Genomic DNA, 26,719 nt, shown 5'->3' on the forward strand with positions numbered 1-26,719 from the left:
TACTTGTAGGCTACTTTACTTGAATATTTCCATTTTCTATTACTTTTATTACACAGCAGATAAAGTAAAATGACAACATTTAAGTGATATAACGTAACATATGCATAAATAATTATAATATCATGATGGTTTGGAGGCTTAGAATAGAAAAATAATAATACTTGCACAACCATAAGATTAGATTGATGCTTAGTGTGGAATTTTCAAACAAGCTTTACTTTTACAAGAGAAAGCCACATCATGTGTGAGGAACATTTAAAACATAGCAGAAACCTGAAAATCTGCACAATCAGAAAGCTGGGGGACATTTGGTATCTTTGCTTTAAAAATACCTTTTCAAAATTTATATTTTCTATCAATTAATTAATCCTGTTTTTGAACAGAACTCGAGCTAACAACTTGCTCTATTTAATTGACGTACTAACTTTCCCTTTCCAGGTTACACCGGGTATGTTTAACATACTACTAAACCCATGGCAGCAGCGTCAAGTAAAAGTCTGGTTTTTGCTTGCTCGTTATAAAATAAACAATTTGTGTTATTTCTGATCACTCAGGTTCATGTTGACCGTCTAGTGCCGCCTCTACAGTGGGATTTCTCTTTGGTTTGCATGAGGTCTATGAAGAAAAACAATGACAAAGCCAAAACAATGACGCTGCCAAAATGCATCTGTGTTGTGTTTGTGTGCTCCCACCCTCAATAAAGAGGCGGGGAACAGCGGACAAAGAAAAACGAGGGGGCAGAGAGAGGGGATGTTAAAACAGCCCGCTTCACAAATTAGCAATTCTTCACTGTGAGAGTGTATATTCATGACCGAGTGCTCCTTCCATTCTCAGGCAGATCATTTAAAAGGTCAGTCTACGTACAGTTACAAGTCGCTCTCATGAGTTTTGTGATTAGACTTGATTTGTTTTTTAAAATCGATATGAAACATTTAAGTTATTCAGTATTATAAGCCATGGTCTTTGACAGTTTTCTATTACTGCCATTGAGATATGGCAGTATCTGTGTTGAGAGCAGAATCTCAACACATGTGCTGCCCCCTTGAGGTCCAAAAGGTAGCACCAAGAAAGAAAAAAAGTCCCTAAATATTATCTTTTATATGCCAGAAGAGCCTATATAAGAAAACAGAAACGTTGCATTTAAAAAATGCATTGAATGACTTAAGAGTACAGGACCGCTTGTGTGTCCCTTTAATAACACAATACCAAATGTACAGCAGTTAATGTGGAGTTAATCAGCACAAAAAATAGAGCCATTTATGTAAATCCTCCCACTATTAAAGCACAATACTGACAAAAGGGGCTTCAAATTCAAACTAAATGTCAGGGGAAAGATCCCTGCTTGACTCTGCCCTGTTCTGTACTTGAGTGTTGGGTGCAGGCAGAAACAACATGCAAAGTCTTGGCAGTGGGCATTTTTGGGATAAAATGGTTTTAGTACCATTGCCTCTAAATCTACATGGATCCATGACTATGAACCAAATACCAACGTCGGTCTAAAACGGCACATACACAAGAAAACCACAAAGTTTTATTAAAAGGCGTTTCTCATTTAATATCTGGCAGGTTTTTGCATTCATTTGCAGCTTTGGAATGCCAACTACACAATGAAGAGACATCACAGAAGAGCTGCAAGTACTAAGTGTGACATTATTGTCCATGTGACAGAAAACACAGAAGCTCCTTACGGCCCCATCAAACATATACACACACAGTAGGAGGTTGTAAGTCCATCACAAGGAAGGCAGCCATCTCCTCCTGCAGAGTCCGTGATACTGGCTGTTCTGTCCATCCTCAGTTCTGTACATTCAAAAGGCCAATTCTGACTGGTTTGGCGTGAGACACCACTCAAGAAGTGTAACGGGCAGTGCGATGTAGAAAATGTCATTGCGGCCCCATTTGACTTGGTCTCATCAGTCCCTTGAAGACTCGCAGCTTTCCTGCACCAGTGAGATCAAAACTGTAGTCCGTAGTGACATAGGGCATCTCTCCTTCAAAGCCCGGCTGAAACACAGACAAAAAGGGACTGTAAGTAATGGTAATATTAAGCTTTAAATTAAACTTTATACGTCAAAGTGTTATGAAAGAACAGAGCAGTCTTCTGACCTGTGTTGTGAGGATGCAGGAAGGCAGCGATATCGCGCCCATGAGGAGACAATTGACCTTACAAAGGATGGCGGGATCTACAGGCGTCAGCAAAAAGTACAGACCTCGCACCATGTCGATACCTCGGAGCACACCTGGAAAACATTAGCATTTCAATTCATTGACGTTTTACATTTCAATTCAACAGCCAGGAGCCATTACCTAAACACTAATGTTCTGTTTGGTTACAGTTACAGTGACTCACCGCTGCCTTTTAGTGACCTGGTTCATGATGCAAACTTATTTGCACAAAATCTTGCAAGGCAACATGATCATAAACCTCAAAGTTTTAAGACCCTGCAGGAAAAACCCCAACAACCTAAATTGCTGGTTAAAGGAATGTCCAATCCCTTACCCATCAACTACATGCCACGGCCTGGTGAGAGAATCCAGGTCCTCTTTAAACATACGTAACATTGTTTTATCACCGTGACACTTTATGACTTTTGCAAGTCTTAAGAGAACTGCTGATAAAAGGATACGTACCGAAGCCCACACATGGGCAGATGGGAGCCTGGGACAGCAGGACCGGGCCCCCCCTGCTTGAGACTTGCTCCCCTAGGCAGCAGAGTCCCACCAGACTAGCATTGGCAGCATAAAACATATGACTGGGCACGACCTCACAATGGATCACACCTAAAGCTACTGCTGTATGGGGCACCTATGGGTCAGAGGGAGAATAGTTAGGTTCTTATAAACACCACTTAAATGGAAGTGAATTAAAAAAGACGTAATAAAAATGAATACATCTGCAGCATCATGACTCGTGTACCTGGTATGGGACGAGGGTGTGTAGAGGTCTGACTGGTCCGGGGTCAGGAGACTGCAGCTGACTCAGGTAGGCCAGCAATGACAGCTCTCTGTGCTCATTAGTACGCTGGTGCTTTCTATCAAACACAACGCACCCACAGAAAAGTATGTAATAATGAAGGGTTTTTTTAACATGTCAATGCCAACACGGGTTGATGGTGGTGCACTTACGCGGTTCCTTGGCGCCCCACTCCTTGAAACTCTGACTGTATAATGAGGTGAGTGTAACTTCTGGGCGGACTGTGGCTCTGCGTAAACTCGTCCAGAGCGGTCTGGGCCGGTGGGTGCGTTTGGCAGCCGTGTGCCGTCCTCAGAAACTCCGGAGTGAGGGCGGGGCACTGGGTGATACCGCTGTGACCGAGCTGGACGACGTGCGAGACCGGGAAGAAGCGGATCATGTCCACGAGCAGCTGAAATCCAAACCCTGTGGACAGCCCCGTACAAGCACACGTTCAGACACTGATTCAAGAGAGTATAGCTCTTCATATTCTGTCATAGAGGGGAGCTTGAGCTGACCTTTCACCCAACCCATGGTGTTGATAATGACGGGAGTCTCTCTGGTCTGGGACCGTCTACGCCACAAGGATTTAAGGGAGTCCAGGTAGCGTTCTAAGTCTGTCTCGCATGACGAATGACCATAGTAGACCATGTGCTTTGGTGTGCACTGATGTGTGAAAGGAGGACCTGGAAAATAACTCAACTTAAGTTAACAGTTCTGATAGTGCAGATAAATAATGAAAAGAACAGTTTGACATTTTGGGAAACATTATTATTATTATTATTAGCCTTTTTGTGGGGAAGATTGATACCACTTAAATATCTGTGTGTTGAATATGGAGCTACAGCCAAAAAACAGTCCGGCACAAAACCCAAAAACCATATCAAATGTTAATTAGTAAGCTTCACATGTGCTGGTAGGCGGGATCTGTTCTGGTTGGATGGAGCGAGGCTAGCGATTTCCCAGCAAGAGAGCGAATAAGCTTATTTCCCAAAATGTTTAACTATTACTTTCTAATACACACTAAAAGGATGCTTTGCACCATGTGTGTTTAATATAGACCGTTTGCAATGCAACAATGCAATTCTGTTGAAATGATTTAGAGCATTTTACAGACTTCAAAGCATCAAGAGGATTTAAAACGTACCCAGAAGTGGTCCTCTGACAGTCGACAAAGACAGGCAGCCAGAGGGAGTGAACTCCGTTTGACCGAGGTCACCTTCCAAATAATCTACACTGGCAGTGCTACAGACACACACACAATTAGTTTTTTATGAAAAACATTAGAACATAAAATCACAAAACAGACGTGACTATGGACATTTGATGTCAATGGATGCAGCAGATTGTACTTGAATACAAAAAAAGAAATAAAGATTACAACTAATTATATATCACACAACGATCATAGGTATATGCAACACTAGATCACGCTAAATCTAGCATAGAAATATAAAAATATTACTAAATAATACTGTACATTTATAAATAAGAATGAGAACTTACTGATTTAGTAAGTTATTGATGAGGGTGCGGATGAACGTCGACTTGCCCACGTTCTTGATACCACAAACAAGGATGACAGCACAACCATCCATGTCCCCTATGAATGACAGACGTGCGTCAGTGCAGGATCAAATGTAAGTGTGCAGCTATTATCAGACATGGAATAGATAGCATTGCTCTCTCCATCCATCTGTTAAAGGGATGGCTTTTTGTCACTCAGACACCGATGTCCGGAATAGAAATGGAGACAAGAAGTGAGTGAGAGAGAACAAAGGTTACCACTCCCCAGTTGGATTAAAACCGGCCACTAGCTGTACATGGTAGGCGTTTTAACCCCGAAGCCATTTCATCACCCCATCAATTTTATAATTAAACAATATTGGATTTTGAATTCTGCTTTCTAGTTTATAATGTCTGGCAGTAAACGAGCATTGAGTGAAAAGATGGTAAATATGGACTCGCATTCAATTTCTAATTGCTCACACGCTTTCAGAGAAATGTATCACAGTGATCTTTAGTAAGTTCAACGAGACGCTTTTAATTTCTCTCTGTGCATTTAAACTTTTGCAGACATGAGGCTGACATGTAAAATTGCCATAACCTTTAAGCAACGTGTCTAACGTGTGCTTACCTCTGCATGCGCTGACAACCATGTTAAGACCATCTCTGTAGCTCTTTGACATTTTCAGGCCCTCGATGGCTGTCCCCAGGGGAATCATCCCCAAACCATTGAGCGGAGTGTCAAGAACAGCTGACATGAGTTCACTCTACAAGTAAAAAAAAAGCTTCTGTTAGACATGTAGAGACTGACTTTTCAAAACGACCTAAACATGAATTCTGCCTAAGTTCTCATCATCTCCTGATTCTAGCTCTATTCCAAATTCAATGTAGTTCAACTTTTTTTGTGATTAGTTGAATACTGACAGTAGCTTGATGTACAAATATCCCGTCAACTCACTGCGGGGGGGTTGAACAATTCACTGAGATCTGTGAAGCTCGACAGGAAGCGTGTCAGAGGCGTCTCCATGGGCTCCAGTAGGATGATGGAGGAGTTTGACGTAATCCTTTTTAGCAACTTCTTCCGTGATGCTGCAAGACACAAAGAAAAATACAGTTCATAGCACAAGCTTCCTAATACGCAGCTAAGCAAAAATGAATATACAATAATTACATCACTCTCTTCTAGCGGGATAGCCTGCTTCTGCGTTTACCTGGTTGCAGATACTTTCGGAGAATGGGTAAAGCCTCCGTTCTGTCATCTCTGGTTTGGTCAGCGCTTTCCAGAGCTCTAATGGTCAGTGGACAGTGTGAGGCTGGGGAGAAGAGTGGATATGACTGCTGGCCTTCTTCAATGGTGAACCCCATCACTTCCACTCGACCGTACAGACAGGTCAAAAGGCACTTCCCACGGAAACACAAAGTCTGCGGGAGAGTAAATTGTAATGCTCAGTCAGATAAATGGATAAAAAAAAATAAAAATACATCTTAATTGTTAGCAGATCATTATCAAAATATCCTGAAGCACACCTGATTCTTCTGCATGACAAGTACCGCATGGTTTTGTCGATCGTCTCTCTCTGCACAGTGATGGAGAGACTCTCCGTCCACTCTACCTGGGCTTACATCGTCCAGGTCACCCGAGGTCTCCACACCGTTCCCGTGAATGGACTTGGAATACTCCTTCCAGTCCTGCGTGTCATTTGACTCGTCATCCATTGTAAACGCTGAACTCCCGTTAGTCTGCGTGTGAGATTTCTTTAATCCAGCCTGAGGGGTGTTTTTCTTTATGTCAGAGACGGGCTTTGCCTTACTCTTCAATCTCTTGACGGTGGGCTTCTTCATCACAGACGCCTGGTGCTCCTTCGCTATTCTGGCCATCACAGGACTGGAGACGAGCTCTGAGGAACTGATGGGAGGCCGGCACCTTTTGCCCCTCACATCCCTCCACTTCAGAGATTTTGCTTGGCCCTTGACCGGTTTGAGTTTATTCACCTTCATGATTCCTGGAATCAACAATTATTCATGTGGGCTGCTGATGAAAAACAGAAGGGGAGAGCCTGCAAAGAGAGAGGCAAGGAAAGGATTAGCATCTGAAAGGACAGGTGTCACTATGTTGTTATCTCCACGAACAAGGAATGGCAATAAATTACCATTTACGAAATAATTAATCAATAACATGTGGTTAAAGAGGTACTCAATAAGACAGTTAACGTTACAATACTAATAAACTGTATTCGTATATCACCTTTAATACAATAAACGCAATTCAAAGTGCTTTAGTTACAATAAAGTACAGTGCTTGAGTAAATGTACCCAAGTGGCAGTAACGTCATTCATATTAAAAACACATTAGCCACAGCTAGCTCGATGTTACAGCAATTCGAACGCAGTTGAAAGCTATGCTAACCACGCTGAAACGTACAACAAGCTAACGTTAGCTGTAACGTTATATTTCTTACAATGCACGTTAGTTTGTCAACACGTGAGGCTGAGCAATTAATAAATAAATACACACATACACTACAAAGAGGAACTAACTAGTTACAGCTAGTTAGCTGGCAGACAACAATGCATTTTAAACTTGGCGTGAAGTTACCTGACAGCTATGCTAACTGTTAGCTAATATTGCTGCATTCAGATGGATAAAACGTACCCCCGCTTGGGAGAGAAACAACGCAGGACTGTAGAGATGAGTCTGAAGTTTCGTATTAAATAGATACCGTTTATAATTGGTTAAAGTGGAGCCAAAGAGCTGGCCAACTGTTACTGAGGCTAACAAGCTAGCTTAGTTACATGTGTGAGCCACTAACAGAAGCCGCGTCTAGATGGTCGACTATGGTTTAACCCGGAGTTTTATTATTTACGTTTACGTTATTAGGTAAAACTATTACACTGTATTTAGCCTATTCACAGACAAATAATAATTTAAAAGACTTAATGTAGCTACAAATAAAAATCATACATGTAGCTATTTTATTGTTACTGGTGTGCCTCTGGGTGTTTAATAATGGACAACAAGCAAGTTTCCCTGGGTTTCGGTCGCGTAAATAGCGTCACATCCTCTTCCTTTGGCAGTTTTTAGGGGCCTGCAAGAAACGAAAACGAAGCATGTAGGTTAGCTTATTTGCTACGTTTTCAACCTATTTACAGTACATCCGAAGCAGGTGCAGCTTAACTATATGAGAAATAAATAATCCGTTTTTAATCGATCTTGCAGATGTGAGTCTCAGAATGCAGCTGTCGAGTGCGAACCTTGCTAAGGGATCGTCTTAAAATGTGTGCAAGGAAATAAACGTTGAGGTGCGTAACTCGGGTAGGTTGGGGTTTTATAATCATTTAATTTCAATCAGTCTCAACATCATAAAAACGAGCAGTCTAGGAAAATATAGGTCTACGAGAAAACTTAATTTTAATAGTCAATATATTTAATGTACCACTGACACAAATGTGTTAACCTGATGCAACTGATATCAAGCTCCCCAAAAAGCTCTCCAACACTTATTGAAATGTTATTGTTTCAGGTATGCAATGTTGTTTCGTAATTTGAATTGAACTCTATACAAGTACATGTATTTGCAGTGTCATAGATGTAAAATTGTCATCATTTGAATTATTGTTCTCATACATTTGGCCCTTAAAATTAACTTGTTTATATTGTGTTTATTTGGGATTTGCACCTTGTTGATATTTGATATGTTATATTCTATATTTCTCCTTTGTATTTTAACAGCAATTTCCCTTGGGACAAATAGTTATATCTTATGTTATTTTATCTTATCTTATGTTTGGCCATACAATGAATGTGACTCTGTTTTACACTCACTCTGGAAATAGTTGTTCTTTTAGTTCTGTTGATTTACTAAATGATTAATCGACTAATCCATCAGCTCTAAGAAAATAGATATACAGCTACAACAAGGAAAGCAAGCATAATAAACAACTATAAAATGTACAGGCAAGTAGATGGAATATATATAACCAACATACAACCTCTGTATTAGAGTTTAAATGATTAGTCTACCGACATAAAAAATTAATTAATAAATATATATATATATCTACATAAAAGTTTTTGATCAATTGTTACTCATTCGTTTCTTTCACTCAAAAATACCAAGTATTTTTTAAATTTTAGATACTCAGATGTGTGTATTTGCTACTTTCCTTTGACATAAATGGTAATAAACTGATCAATGGGAAATTTGGATTTTCACTATTTTCTGACGTTTTATCGATGACGCTAAATAGATTTTAAAAAATAGTCGCTGGTTGTAGCACTAATCTAAACTGTTACTGTAAATTGTGTGTACAAATAGTATGTAAAGTGACTTTATATAGAGTATCATGTCCCTGTGTCTCATTCAGCAGCAGACTTCAGTGAAACCGGAGGGATGCCTGCAGCAGAGAGCAACCATGCACTGCGTGTCCTGTCCTCCCTGAACCAGCAGAGGGCAGTAGGGAGGTTTTGTGATGCGGTGTTAAATGTAGGAGACAGGGTGGTCCACTTGGCCCATCGCAACATCCTTGCCTGTTTCAGTGAACTGTTCCAACAGTCCAACATGCCCACTGCACCGTGCACGGAATTCTGCCTGCAGGAGTGTCCCACTGACGGTCTGGAGCTGCTCCTGAACTTTGTCTACACCGGAGAACTGAAGTTGGATCCGGACAACCTCGAGAAGGTGCAGCATGCAGCGGCCAGCCTCTGTGTGCCAGAAGCACTCACACTCTGTAATCAGTTCAAGGAAACTTCTGTGGATCCTGTGCCTCTGAAGCGCAAAAGGGGCAGACCTAGAAAGTCTACATCAGACACAACCCCTTATTCTTCAGTCAAAGAAGAGAACTTGCTTACAATCACAAAAGATGAGTGCAGCCTTGATACTGCCACTGCCAATTGTAGCATGGCCGCCACTACCACCACCACCCGCTCTGGTCGTGTAGTGAAGGGCCCCAGGCGACTGGTGACTGTCGAGGGCCCCACCACAGATTTTACAGCCCCAGAAAAAGTCAGCAAGAAGGCTCTGCTTATACCCATTGAGACAGAAAGTGGTGATGATGTTGAGGGGAACCGAAACCCAGATCATCCAACTGGTGAAACCGAGGTAAAATACACGAGTATTACAGTGATTGGAGATTTGCTGCATTTAACTGCAAGTGCAAATTATGGTGATTTTAAAGATGAATATGGTGTTTATTATTATTATTATGACACTTGTGTTGTGCTGTTTGCAGATAACTGACTTGCAGATTGACATAAATGATAACGGTGTCAGCCAGGTATTGGAGGAAGAAGAAGAAGAAGAGGACGATGTGGGGGATTTTGAGGGGATCCCTGAAGACACCGATGAGGAGTATGTGCCTGTTGAAGAGCCCCTTTCCTCAGCCCCGTCAACATCAAAGGCACGGAAGTGCAAAGTCCAGAGTAAAATGGACCAAAACAAGAACAGTGAGGCTATGGAAGAAGACTCCAAGAAGGATTCTGTGCAGTGTCCCATCTGTGACAAATCCTTCAAGAGCAAATACTATCTCAAAGTCCACAACAGGTATACAACGTCGGTATTTTCACTTCAGACAACTGTTGAAAGAATAGCCACCAATGTGTCTCCTTCTGCAGGCGGCATACAGGGGAGAGGCCCTTTGGCTGCCTTAAGTGTGGAAAGAGGTACTTCAGGAAGGAGAATCTTTTGCTCCATGAGATCAGAGACTGTGCTAAAGTACAGGTGAGCACCTCTGAATTCTGTCTTCAATATCAAGTAAGATCCTAGAAAGTGTTCCAAACATAGGTTGTTTTTTTTTGTGCTGTGTTAAAATGTCAGACGTACACCTGTGTGACATGCTCCTCAACGTTTAACGGAAAAGAAGCGCTACGTTTGCACGTTGTGTCCCACACAGGGAATATGCCCCACAAGGTACTGCCTAATAAACACAGAACAAACACAGCATACTTATGTCAAATCTAAAATGAGTTTCTTAAAAATATTATTAACACGGTGTCATTTTTTTCAGTGTTCAATATGTCCTGAACAGTTTATGCACAAGAAAAACTTGACAATTCACATGATGAAGGTCCATGGTTATCCCAAACCACATCCAGTAAGTTTCCTTACCTACTGGTGATGTACCTTCAGTAAATAGTGATTTTCTGCTTTGAATTGTGTCGCAAAGCTTAAGGTTTCTTTTATTTTCCCCTCTGAATCCAAGGTATAAGCCCGTTTCATTCTGTTAAAACATTGTTTTACTTTCTAGTGTCCGCAGTGTCCTAAAACATTCTTAACTCGGTCAGAGCTGCGTGTGCACGAAGCAGCCAAACATCGAGGCGAAAAGCCGTTTGTGTGCGAGGAGTGTGGCCATCGAGCCTCTAGTCGAAACGGCCTGCAGATGCATATTAAAGCCATCCACAGGTACTGGAACAGGTTTCTCTGTCTGGTTTCATCAGACTAGAGGGACCTAACATCTCTGTCAGTACCTGTAAATATGGTGATAGTATTTGTGCATATTGTCTCGAGTCTCTTTTTTTGTTTTGCTTTACAGAAATGAGCGCCCTTTTGTATGTAACATATGTGGCCATGCGTTCTCCCAGAAGAACAACCTAAACATGCATCTGCGTATACACAGTGGTGAGAGGCCCTACCAATGTCACCTCTGTGGCAAAACCTTCAGGACGCAAGGTATCAGCCATCCTTCCTGGTCTGCTGCTGTCTTCATCACTGTGAACACAACTATGTTGAATAGATTACATCGCACGCACGCACACACAGCTCATGAAGGCAGTCAGTACCTCCAATGTCCATCGTTGAATAAACATCCCATCAATCCGCCAAAAGAAATGGAAAAAAAATGCTCCATACTATTCCAGAGGTGCCTGAGAATCACCAAGTGTTTTAAAGTTTTCCTCAGTATCAAAGTTATGCTGCGGTAGTCTATACATCCATGGTTACATTACAAACCGAAATAGCTAATAGGTAATTCAACATGCTTCTAATGGTGCCAATTTGCCAAAATCAATACAAATATAGCCCACTTTGTAACTAACTGAATCTACCGCCACATGCTTTCTGTTTACGTCCCCAACGGAGTTATGGGAATTGTAGTTCCACTATTTAGAGCATGAGTACATGATTATCCTACAAATACAAGTAAGATTGTAATAAGAGTGACACAATCTATAAATATCAACTTTTCTTCGTGTTGCAGTCACAGTAATCCCTGGGTTAGATTAAGAAATAATAATTATATATACAGTATATAAGGATATGTGTATTGTATTAATCATTGTCTTTTTAATACCAGCCAGTCTAGATAAACACCACCGGACCCACACTGGTGAGCGTCCTTTTAGCTGTGATGTTTGTGAGCAGCGCTTCACAGAGAAAGGAGCCCTCATCCGCCACAAGGCCAGCAAACACGAGGAGGGCCGCCCCCACTGTTGTCACATCTGTGGCAAAACCTTCAAAGGTAAGATATATATCATGCTGATTATACAGCGTGCCCCGGTGAGCACGGAGTCAAGCACTCACTAATGTGATTCTTCTTCTTGTTTTTGCCTTCATCAGCGAGGGAGCAACTTCGTGTTCACCTGCGTCGCCATAAGGGCATGAGGAAGTTTGAGTGCATCGACTGCGGCTACAAGTTTACTCGACAGGTAGGCTTGCTGGAAGGGGCTGCAAACAATTATTCACGGTTTTGGTTACTCCCATTGTGCTACACACAGATGGGACTCAAATCCACAATCCTTGATTTAGGAGGCCAGTACCTTATCCAGTAGATAACCGAGGCTGCTGCAGTTGTTGCTGAGCCACTGTTTACAACCACTGTTCAGTGGTATTCACACTGTATTCCTTTTTTAAATCACTTTTCTATGGACGGGGATGGTAGCCTTTGTGTGAAATTAAATCATGGAATGTGCCTGAATGTTAGTGGCTGTGTGTTGTTGTTTATTGCGGCCCACACTGCAGACTAATTGTTTGATCTATAAAAATGTCAAAACAAGTGAAAAATGCCTGGCACAGTTTCCCAAAGCTGAGGAGTCCAAAACCCAAAGATGTTCAGTTTACTATCGCAGAAGATGGAGAATAACAGCAAATATTCCGATTTGAGAGGCTAGAATATCTGAATATTTTGGCCATTTTGGTGAAAAAGGCATTACAGTTGCAAAAAATGTATAATGTATATCTGGATAAAAGAAGATCCCCCTTCTCATAAACACGAGGTAAGCAATCTCACTGCATGCAATATAGGCTGAGTGTACCAAATTTTCACTTAGAATTCATTTTTTCAGTTTAATATTTTGTCTTCTATTGACCCCCAGTTCAATTTGAATTAATGAATTTAGCCATTTTTCTTAATAAATATGGGCGTACATGGGTATCTAAGACATTTGTAAATCTTTCTTTTGTTTTATTTGTGTATGTATTTAATATTATTATGCTGTCGTTTTTACTTTCTAAAACATCAATTTAAAAAGTAGCTTCTTTTTTTTTTTACATCCAAAAACAATATATATTGGATTACACATTTTCTGTCCATTGACTAATCAATTAATTGACTGATTCTGACCCTCACATCTCTATATGCTTCCTCTTCCAGGCACACTTGCGACGACACATTCAAATCCACAAACGCACGGAGAACTACAACCCCCGGCAGAGAAAACTAAGGAACGTTATAGTGCAGGAAGTGGACGGCGAGAGTCCTGGTGAGAACGAAGCAACGAAGGAAGTGCAGGACGCATTGATCGCCGAGGAGACCACTGACGAACAGGAATCTACAAACGCAGAGCCTGACTCGGGGACAGGCCTCACTTCTAGTTGCATAGTGGGGGTGATGATTGAGTCGAGCAGCGTGGTAATGGAGGCCGTGGTGTCCAACCAGAACCTGGGACATGTCGAGGCGGCAGAGAGTTTCTCTGTGCCAGACGTCTTGCAGCAAACACAGCTGGTCACTGAGGCGTACGAGTCCACGATGGACATGGAGGAAATGGTTGAGAATATACCAGAGACTAAGACCTGAAGGACCAGAGACTGTGTGTGTGTGTGCAACCCACTCAGAGTGGACGTTACTGTGAAGACCACTTCCTGAATGAGAAGCACCTACATGTGATGAAAAGACATTTGGCCTTACAGTTCCAAAGATGACACTGCAACATAGTCAGCTACTGTTGACTTTCCAGCCATGAAAGAGAAGAAGAGCAGCAAGTCATTCTCATGCTTTTAGTAGTTAACTGTAAATGAACCGCATGCGTGTGAAGGATACATGAATGTGAAACCATGCTTTTGCAGCTAGACTCTGGAAAATCTAATAAACTATCCTTGGTGCAGCATATTTTGGGAAATTGTCTTTCACGATGAGAAGATTGCTACCACTCACATATCTGTTCTTTAAATATAATGTTCACACTACGAGTGACAAAAGCAGCAAAACGTTCCAAGCCTTAATTGGAATGAAGACTTTACACAAATTATGATTTTATTTGTTAAAATATACAGTATATATAATGTATAACCTTTATAAGTGTACGCATTAGCTTCCTCTTGCTATTTATAAAACTCTTTTCACACTCTGCTGCAACCATTGTCCACTGCTTACAAGAAATTCATGAGCAGCCCGCTAAGAGCTCATCAAATGTGACTCCAGCCTGCAGTTTAATTTATGGTAACCACACTGTAAACATTTTACAAACACAGTACGTGAGGTTACAAAATCGATTCAACACCACAAACTTGTATGAAAACTAAGACAACGATAAAAACGATGCATAAACAATACCATACAAACATTAAAGCTAAAATACATAACAAATTGAGATTCTTTCGCACTTCCAGTTACTGGCGACCCATCACCCACATTTATGAAGAGTTACTTTTCTTAATGCAACTGAAAGGCGGGAACCTCGTAAGCAACCACAGCACAAATATATCCTTAAATAAACATGAAAAACATTAAAATGTCCGTAAATACAATTCTTAAGGAAAATTCTTCATGCACCTTTGACTGGTGGTTAAAAAGGTTGATGTGGCAAAGTTAAAGAGCCAGGAGTGACACAAGGAGTCGTCTAATTATCGCTAGCAGCACAATATCAACCCGGTGCAAGTTAACATCACAACCAATCATCCTGAAATCCTATGACAGATGATTACTCAGCACACTTGATATTTCAATCATCCTATAAAGCCATATGTCTGTTTAGTAGTTCGGCACCGAATGTCTTTTTTACATTTCAAGCTTCTATTTAAGTTTTTATATGACGCTTCGAATTTCTGTCGTCATATTTTATGACATCGTCACCCAAATTATTTTAAATGATTGCGGTTATATAAATGTAATTTACGGTACCGTTAGATTGCTGCTATACCGACCCGTTCATACAGGTACATGCATCCCTTTGTCTGTTATTTGACCACAGTTCAAATGTTTCTGAAAGGCTAAACGTCAACAAATATGGATTGAATTTCAATAAATTGTAACTTTTTGGACTTAAAGCTCTGGCGTTGTGATATTAGTGTAGCCTAATCTTTATCTGCAACTGTGAAGACATACGGGGGTTTTAACAACAATGAAAAGACACAAAAAACAAAAACAGCTGCACAGCATTCGTGTGTTGATTTAAAATTCAAACGTCAACGTTATAACAAAACTCTGAAGCTTCAAACTATCCTGTGCAGCCCTACTTTTTAGTGCGAGATATATCAATTGTGATTACCGTCGTTTTTTGGAATGTAAACAGATTATTGCTGTTTCTGAACAAATATGACAGTACACAGAAACACCTCGCCCTGTTGGGGACTGGAAGCGACTGTGTGCTGCTCTTTGTCGAAGGTGGCAAAATTAACCAGCTAGACTTCATCCTTGGAGTCTTTTCTCTTGTAACACTAACACATACAGTAAACAATCTCACCTTTGTGCAGCTTTTCCAAGTTTTTAAATTGTGGAATGGACTTGCTACTGCCCCTTGTGGCCAATGGGGGGGAAACAAACACTGCAGCTGCAGTTATGTTTTTCTTTTTATGCTCTCTGTCGTCAGGGGAAAGTTATAAACCCATCACTGCTTGACGCACCAAAATGAGGCGTAGACTCTGCACTAGAAAAATACTTGGACAAAAGACACAAAGGTGACATTTATGCAGTGTTGAAAGTGTTGTTAAAGAGTCTATTTTTGGAAGACATCCATGATGAAGCTGCCAGTATGCAACCTACCACTTATGCAACTTCCCAAAATCTATTATCCACACTCACTGCACGCCATGATTGTTTAGCTGTGTCGAGGTGCTCTCTTTTTTGATTATTCACACAACTATTGTCGTCACTTTTCACGTCAACAAACAAGTGCAGCACGATGAATGCCTTCCAAAAAAAGACTGTCGCTGTTCCCTGTATCTAAATAACATCCCTCCCCCTTTTGATGGCCAGCTTTTCACTTCGTCTTCGAGTGTAGCAGTTCAGAACAACTAGAAAACACTTGATTTCCAACGTGGTCAGACAAACTAGTTCTGACTGAGCGTAACCCGACCCTGAGGACTAACTGTTTGGTTTGGTTAACTTCCCCACCTTCAATTTGAAGGTAGTGGCTTGCCTTAGCTTTAGTATACATTCCGCCAGGCCTTTCAGATTGAAAATGTAACGGGGGGGGGGGGGCTTCCATGTCCCAACTCAGTGCGCTGGGTTGACATCCTGGTTCTGGTTTTGGTTGAGATTGTTGTTGAGATTGTAGAGCGCTTGGTGACGATGGTGCCGATGCAAGTGGATGGCGTTTGACTCGGGGATCTCAGTAGGTCCAAACGCACTGGTCACCTGGGGCATGAACTGGCGGAATATGCTGACGCTGCCGTGCCAGAAGGTCGGCTGAGGTAGTCGTCCAGCAAGAGTCCATGAGCGGGTGGTCGGATTGAACGCCTCCACCACATCCGACAGCTCAAAAGTATTGTCATAACCACCGGACACGTATAATTTACCGCCCAGGGCTGCCACACTGCCTCCAACGTGCACCTGGATAAAAGGAACGACATCAAGAAAACGTTACTTACATTTTAATACATTCGTATGAATATATACACACACAAGGAAAATTGGTAATGTTTTGTTTTAGATGGAAAATAGGAAATACATTTATGATTAAATATGTGCCAAGACCAAAAACAAAAGAAAAGTAATGAGTTAAATAAATAAGAAGAGAAAGCTACTGATTGGAGGTTAAAGGATAATTATAAAGCTTTACATTTCTTTTTACACACCATGTGAATTCTTCAACAAAAAGAAGTATTACTTATTGATTTATTTTGCGATGCAGTATTTTGGGGCTGATACCGTATGTTCAATTCATATCATTAGAGGCAGTAATCATTTTAAAGTAATCATAATGAAGTCATTAGGCCAGATAAATGCATCTATCCCCTTTACTGTATTCAGAGAAGTCATATCAATTAGTGACTAACTGCAGCAGTTATTATTTTTGTGTTGCTGACCCCTCTGATCACAAGTCAGAACTATTAGAGATCATAACAGCCTAATAAAAGCATGCTCACAGACAAGTGTCAGATGTGAAATACAAACCTGGGTCATCGGACTAATTTTGTCCCACTCGTTCTTTTGAGGATTATAAACATCGACCTCGGGTGAGTCATCCCTACGAATAGAAGCACACCAAAGTTAAGCCGCTGCTGAATCAATCATTACTCATTACATATTCACGCAAACTTCACTGACTATTGCAACAACAATGTATCACGAGCAAATATCTCTTTCAGGACTTTTAAATAATGACTCATATCCCAAATATTAAAGTAGTCTTCCTGTAAGTGAGACATGGACGTATAATGTAACTTGTATTTGACTCTTAACTAACCTAAACTAATGATTAACAACATGTTGTACATTGATTTTGTATGTTACAAAAGTACTACATTCTATATTAGTGGAATTCTGTTTTCTCATTTCTCACGGGCCGGAAACTGGGCAGAAAAGAAGAAGATGAAAATGCGCACTCAAGTGGTAGAACAACAGAATGACTGTTTACGAGACGAAATAGTAATGCCTTTATCAGTGTTAACCGCACGTGGAAGGAGTTCTCAGATCCGATCCACAATTTTTATTTACTTAAGTATTAAAAGTAAAAGCGATTGTTCCTCAGAAAATCTGCCCCTGTGACCGATATCTTATTTTAAATGACATCATTAATACTAATACATCAATGTGTAAGCAGCAACAGTTTCGTCTGGTCGAGGTGAAGCTAATTTTAGTTTTTAGTTTTCTCCAGTGGTGCCAAACCTAGTAGCTGATACAAGATAAATCTGTGGGGTCGTGGGATGATTAATGGGAGAAAGAAGGAAAAACAAAGTTCCGATACAGAAATTTGGATCACTTTTTCTCTAATCTTTTCTTTTTTTGTGAAACAATGGAGAGTTTTACCTCTTTGGGCCATTGATATTGTGTCATTTAAATGAAAAATATTTCAGGGAGATGTGTCTTTTTGGTGGATCTGTCCCAACTACACACTGATTTTTTGTTTTTGTAAAAAAGGTTGGAAACATCTTGTTAGTGTGTTAAATGTTTTAAATCTTAATCTGAGAAGTAACTGGTAACTTTAGTTATAAATGTGGCGTGAAAAGTATTTCTCTCTGAAACGTAGTGGACTAGAAGTTGGAGTTACATAAAAAGGATATACCCAAGTAAAGTACAAGTTCCTCAAAATTGTATTTAAGTACAGTGCTGGAGTAAATGATCTCAGTCACTTTCCACCACGAGTGTTTACAATTAGTATCTGGATCAAAAGAAACCAAGCCAATTCTTCTCCCGCGCACACACAAGATGATGGTAAATTAAAGTTTAGATGTATAACTGAAGTCACTTCTCTCCTCACCTGATGAAGTAGATGAGGCTTTTGAGGGTAACAGTTTTCGGTGTGAAAGACCACGGCGGCAGCTGTCCACAGCTGACCATGGCCCAGCGGTTGGTGTCTGCATCATAGCCCTGGATGACCATGGTCTCCTCCCCAGTCAGGGAGCCGATGGCATACAGGCGTCCGCTGCACGTGGTGGTGGAGCAGTTGTCCATGGCGTGCAGCATGGGCGGTAAGGCCTCCCAGCAGTCCAGAGCGTGATCGTAGCGCTCGGTGCTGTCCGACGCCACCACGTAGAGCTGACCCTTCAGCACACAAGAGCTGTGGTACTCGCGGGCCTTCAGCATGGGCGCCGCCTCTGTCCACTCGTTGACGCTAGACTTATAGCGCCACACACCGTCGTAGAGACGAGAGCCGTCAGAGCCACCTGGAGGACACAGACGCGTTGTCTCGACGGTTAATATGCATCAAGGATTTCATGGTGCACTATAACTGCAGATAATAATATACTGCAAAGGAAAACAGCAGATAGATTTTAATCCTCCGGGTAATAAGATGAACAACAATTCTGTCCAAAATCAAAGATTTAATATCTCAAGCTATATTAAGATGCCCTTTAACTTTTATTGCTTTAACTTGTCATTATGATGTAATTGTTGATTGCACAATGTAATGGCTGTAGATTCATGACACCATCTGTGTTTTGATTTAAACCTCGCTATGTAATTCTGTGTGCCACCGGGAAAATGAAAGTTTTAAACTTTTTTTTAAAAAGCCTAATGTACCTGCTCAATATTGATTCAAATTTGACACCAATTATATTACATTTAGTTATTCAAAATAAATTGTATCAAAGGTTATAAAATAAAATCGAAATCTACCTGTCGCCACGACAGTATGTAAATCATATGCTATTGCTGTCATCTAAGGATTGAGCTAACATTGCTAAATTTGTTTTCTTTTATAGGATCCAAGCTCTGAAACATGATGATGATGATGATGATGATGATGATGATGATGATGATGATGATAACTCCACTGCTGTCCTGGCAGCACACCATGTCCTGCCTCTACTCTGCCTTAGTCACACAGGGAGACACTAACCAAAGAGCCTGCAGTTTATTTATACAAGCACAGTCTGACGGCCATTACATAAGATGAAGGAGCGGGAATGGAAATCTACTGACTGGAGCGTTCACGCTACAGTGAATCTAATATACACAGCGACTGTAACCACTGCACCACACTGTCTGTGACACCAGATAATGCCAAACTCTTACTTCAAGATGGAGTAGATCATCCTCTGTGCTACATTTACATGTTCTATACTACTGTGTAAAAAGGTGTTTGAATGCCTCTGACTAACTTACCTGTGACATACATATCGTTTCCGAGGGCAGCTATGCTGTAGCCTCCTCCGAGGTGATCAGGGAACTCGGCCAGGTAGCGCCACTGTCCGGTCTGGGGGTTGTAACAGTCCACTGTGACCAGCTCATCGCAGTCCTGGTCGCAGCCTCCTACCACCACCAGGATTTCTGCCAGCCCTGTAGACGGCCGCGGCCGCATTCGGTGGCATGGTCTGTCATGTCGGTCGTACTCGCAGGACTGGAAGCTACGAGCCTCGTTCACCATGCGAAGGCAGGTGGGTGACAAGTAGACGAGCGGGTCGCTCTCCACATGGGCCAACAGGAAGAACCTCCTGACGAAGGGGAGTCGGACCTGCTGGAGGAGCTCGGGCCAGTAGTGCAGTCTCCGCTGGAGGTCAGCCTTCACCCAGCGCAATGCAATTTGATAAACTGCCTCCTCCTTGTCAACGCAAAACTCATCGTCCGACACAAACTCAAGGAGGCGCTTCCACGGCAGCCGGTCAAAGTCTGTGGCTTTAGCCAGCTCCATTATGTTTTTGAGGACAAAGCGGCGAGCGCTTGTCGCCAGCTCTCGGCAAGCGTAGGCCTCTGCAAAGTCCTGGATCTCTAAGCAGTTGGAGACGTCCAGCCGCTGCTCAAGAAAAGCACAGCAGGCCTCCTTGACAGAGGGGAACTGAAACAGATCTGCCGTCTTCAGCAGGACGTCCACATTATCCTGCGTGACGGTGACTCGTCCCGTGTAGCAGAAGTCCACCAGCAGCCCTAAAAGCTCAGCTGACACCTCATGTAGAACTACCCGGTCCATAACGCTCTCCTTTAAAGTTCCTGCGAACATAGCTCGAAAGTAGGTGCTGGCAGCGGCCAGCACTGTGCGGTGGCAGTGGAACTCGCGGCCCTCAGCACACAAAGTCACATCGAAAAACTTCCGTTCGGCACGGAGTTCGTGGATTCCCCGCAGCAGGTTGAAGGCGTGGGCCGTGTCGAAAAAAGGTAGGGTGGACGGTTGTGTCTGCAAGACTGGCTTTTCCATCTCTCCTCTCTCTGAGTGTCTCAGTATCCGATGGTTGTGGTCAGAACGATGTTTTCGTCTGAAACAGATGTACACCAGAAACATACATCAACTTACAACCCATCACATGTTCTATTATACCATTATATGTTCCACACCATGCAAGGCCGCCACTAACAATTACTTTCACTATCAATTATTGTGCTGATTATGTGTCAAAATAAAATAGCAAAAAATACCCAATTCAGTTTCCAGAAGCCCTTCCTAAAGTCTTTAAACTGCTCATTTTGACTGAGCAACAGTCCAAAACCCAAAGATATTCAGTTTACAATCACTTGAGTCCAAGAAAAGTAGCAAATCCTCACAATAGAGGACCTGAAACAATGGGATTTGGGCTTTCCAAAACAAAATAAAATCCATACACAGTGGCCTGTGATGGGGAATGATGACTTTTAAATGTTTAAAAAAAAAATTTCAAATTTACAAACCAAAGAACAAAAGCAAAGAGGATGCATCATTTAACATTTCAAAAACCTCAGAGCCAGATGAAACGTTGCAATTCATTAGAAATCCAGTTAACTACACTGATAAGTAGTGGTTACTTCAGAAACTATACAACTAAACATGCAAGTATTGTAACAGCCATCTCCATAATAAATAAACAGTTTTTAGTCCTACCTGATGAGCCCCTCTAGGCATGTTTCGTCTATAAAACACGACGGCGAAGCTCAGCACGACTCTGGTCTCTCTCGAGAAGATACAGAGCTTCTTGTGCTCAAGGGCTATAAATACACGCGCAGTGTCCATTTCAAGGCACGGGTGGGAGGGGGGGTTTAGGGAGAACACCTAACAGGCTGTGAGCTGATGCTGTGGGGAGAGTTTAAGCTCCCCCATTGGTATGTCTCTGTGGTCAGTCAGCATTAAGTAAGTGGTCTTTGAGAAAGGAGCCAGCTGAGCCCAGGCCTCCTCACCACCTTCTGCAAAGCAGCACACCAAAACACAAAAGCTCCCCGTCATAATATTCTGTTAGCCAGGTTACCAAAGCAGACCTGCTTCGATCACAGCCGACAAACAGGAACAGGGACGGACCGAGTGTCAAAAACTATACTCTCAATCAGCTGTAACTGTCATGAATGTTAAAACTAGAAGGTGGCTACGAGATCCAGCTTTATTTAGTTTTCACTGCTAGTTGTATGTTAGAAATGTGCTAAAGCTAATATAGGATTGTTCTAGATCCACAGCTCCAGCTACTGTAATGTGAGGATTTGCTGCTTTTCTGTTTTATTCTTTTCCTTGCAAACTAAATGTTAAAATTAGTGACATATTTCCAGTTGACGACAATATTTAATGTAATATAATAGTCAATATGCAGTAACTCACTTTGTTGCCTGTATATTTTTGTCTTGAGAGCAGAAAGGTCAGACAGAATGTGGAGTATATTCATTCCCATGCAAATACAATAATGATAAAAAATGAGGCATCTAATCTTGACCCTATAAGGTGTTGAAAAGAGTGCTTCAATCATTCATGGCTGTAGTGAGTTTAACAGTAAAAGTATAGCGGACTTTGACATCATATTGTATTACATTTTACCAGGAGAAAACAATAAATAAAAAACAAAAACAAACACACAAGTTGCTACCGAGTTGGTAGGAGTCTACATTAAAGGCCTATCTAGGATTATTGTCAAGATGAGATAATCATTCTTTCTCAAAATACACAAGCATCTCCTGACAGAGATTTGTTTAAAGGTTGTAGTAAAGCTCCTCTGGCCAGAAGAACCTAGCACACATTCCACACAAGTGTTCAACAATGCAGCGGTGCACATACTGGAGCTCTGTGAGGGATCAAACTGCTCTCCTGAAGGGCAGACAGGATCTCACAACCCAGACCCGCACTGAAAAAACACCTAACTTCTGTAGAAGTGATTGTCTTTACGTTAGAGGGGATAACGGCATTTCCTTACATAGACGTCGTGAGCTTTCCTTTTACTCAGTCGTGTATGTTTCTTACTCCCACTGCCCTCTGTTACAAATACCTGAAAAAGTAAATTAATAACTATCACATCTGGTCTTTATATAAATATTTTAGCTGTGTTTTTTTTATCGTTTTTAAAGCCATGACTTCCTCCTCAGGTCAGAAGTATTGAGCAACTTACGATCGGCGTGTTCCAAGAATAGGCGATAGAAATGTACGCTCTCAAATGAAGGGAGGGAAGGAAGGTGAGAGGGAGGGGAGATGTGTGGAAACAATCTCACTGCTATGAGCGACGAGTACGGAGAAACCGGTGAACCAGCCAGCATCGAAGGGATCAGCATCCCTTTCATCACGTACTATAACAGTGTCAGCCTGAGGTACAATGCTGTTAGTCAGAGGACATTAGTAGCATCCTGGACTAAACTATGGAGGAGGGGAGGGTGGTGTATATTATTGTTCATCTATTCCTGTACTTGGGAACCATGGTACAAGTGTATTTGGTGACAGGCAAATAATCAGAACGACTGTAAATAGAAACTCTGACTAAGTGAACTTACTGAATCAGAGTTTAAACCAGGAGTGTGAAGAGTCCACGGCCGAGATAGCGGCGTTAAGCTACATGCTAGCGTAAGCATGACGCTAACATGCTCATGATTAGCATGCTAGCATTTGCTAATGAGCACCAAACACAAATTATAGCTGAGACTGATGGGAATGTCATTTTTATTTTTATTTATTTCAGAAATTTTCAGATGAGTTTGTCAAATAATTTGGTTTAGAAAACATGAGGGATTGACAAAATGATTAAAAATGATCTTTAGGGAGATATCAATGTATGAACCCAACTTCGTGGCAATCCATCCAACAGTTGGTAAGATATTTCACAAAGACTACAGAGGTCAACGCGATGGCTGCGCTACACGACAAACTAAAGTCAGTAGGATGCATCCTCGGGTGAACATGAATATCTGAACCAACCCACAGACCAAGATTCAGAGTACAAATACAAAGGCAAACAAAAAACAAAAAAAAAGCAAAAAATTACAACATCATCTTGTAAAAAGCCAACTTTAAACACTGCAATCTAGAAAGAAACCAGTGCTCGACGTATTCACTGCATAACTTTGTGCCACAGACCCCATAAAACTGTGGCTTCCAAGAGTCCAAGTATTCAGCGAGTACATAATGTTTGTTCAGGAGCTGTTCTGTGCATGACAACAGGGTAAATCAAAAACAGGCTCAGTTTTCAAGAAGGTGTTTGCAGTGCGTTCTCCATCTCTTGGTTTGAATGCTAGCGTTGCCCCTTGCTGGTACGAGCGTGCAATTACCACCGAAGACAATTTACATCGAGGCTTTAACGTTATTTTGCATTTTTTGTCATCTCCGTATCAGTGATCATAACAGGAGTACAGCTCTAGCGTTTACAGAATCAACTCGGCTATTCATATTTAGTATCTTAGTCTGCAAGTGTTAAGATCAGGCTACTTGTATTGTACACGACAGAATATGAAGAGAGGCACATAACCTGGAAGGCATTTTGTTTTTCTGCAGCAGTGCCCAGTTGTAGCACAGCACCTTGTGGGCTCACCGCACCGAGACAGCTGCTCTCTCCCTGCTGTCGATCCAGGCCGCTGGGGCCGAGGCAGCCATCACAGTGGACTTCTCCACAGCTGAGCCTGTCCTGGCCATAAAAAGGCAACCGCACCACACTCATATCACCCCCCCACCCCCCCAGTGAGGAGGGCCAGCTCAATGCTGAAACAAGGCCCATGTTTAGACCTGGCATTAACATGCGCCGAGAGTGATCCAATCACAAATGGACGGAAACAACTTTTTTTCTAAATATTCTTGATTGTGGAGATCCAGGTTGCTCAGCATTACAGTTTAATCACAGCACGAAACAACAGCTTGACTGTTACTAAACCACTAACTCTGAATTTACCACTACTGTTGTACTTAATGCATACACGTGATGTGGCTGGCTACTCGTCCTAAAACACATGTAGCTCGATACCTCATGTTCATTCTTAAAAGCCAAAAATGCATTTTTTCAAATATTCTTAAGATGTGCTCCATTGCCAATAAAGTGAGAATTGGTAGATTCATGTTTTGAGTGAAGTATTCGGTTTGATTTTGTAATTCTGTGATATAATACAGTCACCACAAAATTAAAATAAATACTGTGATAAATATAGGTCATATCGCCCACCCCTAACTAATGCATTTACATTTGATATTGAGCTACATTTGAGAGTGATTTTTTTGTTTTTTTCACAGCTATAGTTACGTAGCAGCATATCACTTAACATGTAGGCAAATATGATCAACTAATAAAATATGATGTATTGCTATAGATTAAACTACCCAACACTTACATTAAGTTATTAAATGTTAGCTCCACCTTACCGATTAATTCCAAAAGAATCACAATTCTGCTTGAATGACTATTTATCAGTATGATACTATAGAATAATAGTATTCCAATAACATGCTGTATGTTGTAAATACAACAATTTGAGAGGTGCATTTTGCATGAGTACTTTAATTGTTTTCTACTTGTTATGTACTTTCACTTGAGTAAAGTGTTGAATGCAGGACTTCTTACTTCACAAGATGAAACACGCTGGTCTTATAGTGAAGTTGAGAGACGTTTTCACTTCTCCACACACATTGGAAGTAGATGTAGCTGTGCCAGAAACCCTCACTCTGCTTCTACAGGACTTTCACTTGCGATATAATTGTATTACTGCTGTATTGCTCCTTTAAGTTAAGTAAAAGCTGTTTTCTCTACGTCTTCCACTACAGTGCCTGGCTGAAAGTGTTCTTGAATTCAGCGAACCCCTACCTGGTCAAGTAGCACTTTTAATGACTGAGCTCACACTCCTGCTACTGCCAAGTGAATAAAGCAGCACATTATTCAGTAATCTTGTATTGGGAAAGTAGGGTAAAGGAATTTTTAGTGCTCGTTTCATATTGTAAAACCACAAGGGATCATTTCAAATACCAAGCAGTGTGCTCCTTCAACTGCCCAGGCTACATTCCTGTAATTCCTGCTCCTGTAACAGTTACACTTAGAGGTTGCAATCAGTGGAGGAAGAAGTATTCAGGCCTTCAATATGAAGGTAACTAGCAATACTACAGTGAAAAATACTCGGTTACAAGTAGTCCTGCATCCAAACGCTTACTTTAGTAACAGTACAAAAGTATTATCATGAAAATAAACTTAAAGTGCTAAATTCATTATGCAGAATGGTCCATTTCAGAATAACATATATCACATTACTGGATAATATTTATTGATTCATTTATGTGTTGGCCTATACAACACTCGTGGAGCTTAACTTTAATACATAATTTATTACTATTGATTTATATTTTGTATTTATAATATAAATCTGCAAAGTCACTAAAGCTAATAAATAAATGCAGTGGAGTAGAAAGTACAATATGTACGCAATAAGTAGAAATAAAAATACTCAAGTAAAGTAGTTACACTCACCTCAAAAGTGTACTTACGACGAGTACTTGAGTAAATGTAGCAATGTACTTAGTTACATTCCACCACTTGTTATAATAAACATTTGTATCACTGCTGCAGCCATACAAGTCCACATTATGGAGCACATGAGGCCTCAGACAGAGAAAACAATTCCTCTTCTCAAAGCCATGTTTGGCCTGTGATAATATTCAAATGCAGAAGCTAATGCTGGGTCATAACTCAGATACATAAGGCCCAAAGACCCCCCCCACACACATACACATACGAAGTGTCAGTAAAAGCTACTTATTATGACAACAATGCGTAAGAACGTACACGTAATGTTTACAAATGGCTCGCAGCGATATTTTCCAACATAAGTTTACGCACCGCTATTGTCGATCTGTCCTCCGCTTGCAAGAAAACGAACATAAAAACATGCCGACTCAGTTTCAGTCAACTTACCGCTATGTGTCTTCTCCTGATGTTAATAATCGTAAAGAGTATTAGGAGTTAACACCGTATGAATCGAGCTGTTTGATGCCGTGGATGTCTTCGGCCTCTCTGCGCCATGATACCCTCAGCTGTAACGAATGTTGCC

The 26,719-nt window shown here is 41.3% G+C and overlaps 3 protein-coding genes across 9 annotated transcripts; 1 reads left to right on the forward strand and 2 right to left on the reverse strand.

The window, feature by feature from the left end:
- Positions 1-1,290: 1,290 nt before the first annotated feature.
- nol9 (nucleolar protein 9) lies at positions 1,291-7,654 on the reverse strand. Of its 2 annotated transcripts, none has more exons than XM_031845733.1 (13): positions 7,113-7,654; positions 5,987-6,516; positions 5,671-5,881; positions 5,418-5,548; positions 5,091-5,226; positions 4,460-4,556; positions 4,101-4,198; positions 3,472-3,639; positions 3,127-3,379; positions 2,918-3,032; positions 2,632-2,806; positions 2,107-2,240; positions 1,291-2,004 (listed from the first exon to the last, which is right to left on the reverse strand). In XM_031845733.1, the coding sequence occupies exons 2-13, from the start codon at positions 6,455-6,457 to the stop codon at positions 1,885-1,887; spliced, it is 2,109 nt and encodes a 702-aa protein (XP_031701593.1). In that variant the 5' UTR covers positions 6,458-6,516; positions 7,113-7,654; the 3' UTR covers positions 1,291-1,884. The 2 variants fall into 2 exon arrangements, with proteins under 2 accessions (XP_031701593.1, XP_031701594.1); XM_031845734.1 differs by having other exon boundaries at positions 7,056-7,132.
- On the forward strand, positions 7,535-14,406 carry zbtb48 (zinc finger and BTB domain containing 48). Of its 5 annotated transcripts, XM_031845730.1 has the most exons (12): positions 7,535-7,569; positions 7,677-7,772; positions 8,828-9,558; positions 9,689-9,999; positions 10,071-10,176; positions 10,273-10,365; positions 10,463-10,549; positions 10,703-10,857; positions 10,988-11,124; positions 11,747-11,911; positions 12,010-12,098; positions 13,043-14,406. In XM_031845730.1, exons 3-12 carry the CDS (start codon positions 8,851-8,853, stop codon positions 13,463-13,465), a joined length of 2,274 nt encoding a protein of 757 aa, XP_031701590.1. In that variant the 5' UTR covers positions 7,535-7,569; positions 7,677-7,772; positions 8,828-8,850; the 3' UTR covers positions 13,466-14,406. The 5 variants fall into 5 exon arrangements, with proteins under 5 accessions (XP_031701590.1, XP_031701588.1, XP_031701587.1 ...); XM_031845728.1 differs by having other exon boundaries at positions 7,536-7,772; positions 8,825-9,558; XM_031845727.1 differs by having other exon boundaries at positions 7,536-7,772.
- Positions 14,079-26,719, reverse strand: klhl21 (kelch-like family member 21). 2 transcript variants are annotated; one of them, XM_031845739.1, is made up of 5 exons: positions 26,584-26,719; positions 19,658-20,742; positions 18,309-18,714; positions 17,003-17,075; positions 14,079-16,438 (listed from the first exon to the last, which is right to left on the reverse strand). In XM_031845739.1, exons 2-5 carry the CDS (start codon positions 20,682-20,684, stop codon positions 16,103-16,105), a joined length of 1,842 nt encoding a protein of 613 aa, XP_031701599.1. In that variant the 5' UTR covers positions 20,685-20,742; positions 26,584-26,719; the 3' UTR covers positions 14,079-16,102. The 2 variants fall into 2 exon arrangements, with proteins under 2 accessions (XP_031701599.1, XP_031701600.1); XM_031845740.1 differs by lacking the exon at positions 26,584-26,719 and adding an exon at positions 21,342-26,574.

Source organism: Anarrhichthys ocellatus, unplaced genomic scaffold (genome assembly GCF_004355925.1).
Source record: "Anarrhichthys ocellatus isolate YVR2014 unplaced genomic scaffold, GSC_Weel_1.0 scaffold5, whole genome shotgun sequence".
Taxonomy (NCBI): Eukaryota; Metazoa; Chordata; class Actinopteri; order Perciformes; family Anarhichadidae; genus Anarrhichthys; species Anarrhichthys ocellatus.

Excerpts from the sequence above, each read along its gene's own strand:
- nol9 (XM_031845733.1), bottom strand. The coding sequence starts at position 6,457 with ATGAAGGTGAATAAACTCAAACCGGTCAAGGGCCAAGCAAAATCTCTG. Across the intron at positions 2,807-2,917 it reads ACACCCTCGTCCCATACCAG|GTGCCCCATACAGCAGTAGC; the intron begins GTACACGAGTCA and ends TCTGACCCATAG. Across the intron at positions 2,241-2,631 it reads CTGCCCATGTGTGGGCTTCG|GTGTGCTCCGAGGTATCGAC; the intron begins GTACGTATCCTT and ends AATGTTTTCCAG.
- zbtb48 (XM_031845730.1), top strand. The coding sequence starts at position 8,851 with ATGCCTGCAGCAGAGAGCAACCATGCACTGCGTGTCCTGTCCTCCCTG. Across the intron at positions 10,550-10,702 it reads GTTATCCCAAACCACATCCA|TGTCCGCAGTGTCCTAAAAC; the intron begins GTAAGTTTCCTT and ends TTTACTTTCTAG. Across the intron at positions 11,912-12,009 it reads CTGTGGCAAAACCTTCAAAG|CGAGGGAGCAACTTCGTGTT; the intron begins GTAAGATATATA and ends TGCCTTCATCAG.
- klhl21 (XM_031845739.1), bottom strand. The coding sequence starts at position 20,684 with ATGGAAAAGCCAGTCTTGCAGACACAACCGTCCACCCTACCTTTTTTC. Across the intron at positions 18,715-19,657 it reads AAACGATATGTATGTCACAG|GTGGCTCTGACGGCTCTCGT; the intron begins GTAAGTTAGTCA and ends TGTGTCCTCCAG. Across the intron at positions 16,439-17,002 it reads AAATTAGTCCGATGACCCAG|GTGCACGTTGGAGGCAGTGT; the intron begins GTTTGTATTTCA and ends CCTTTTATCCAG.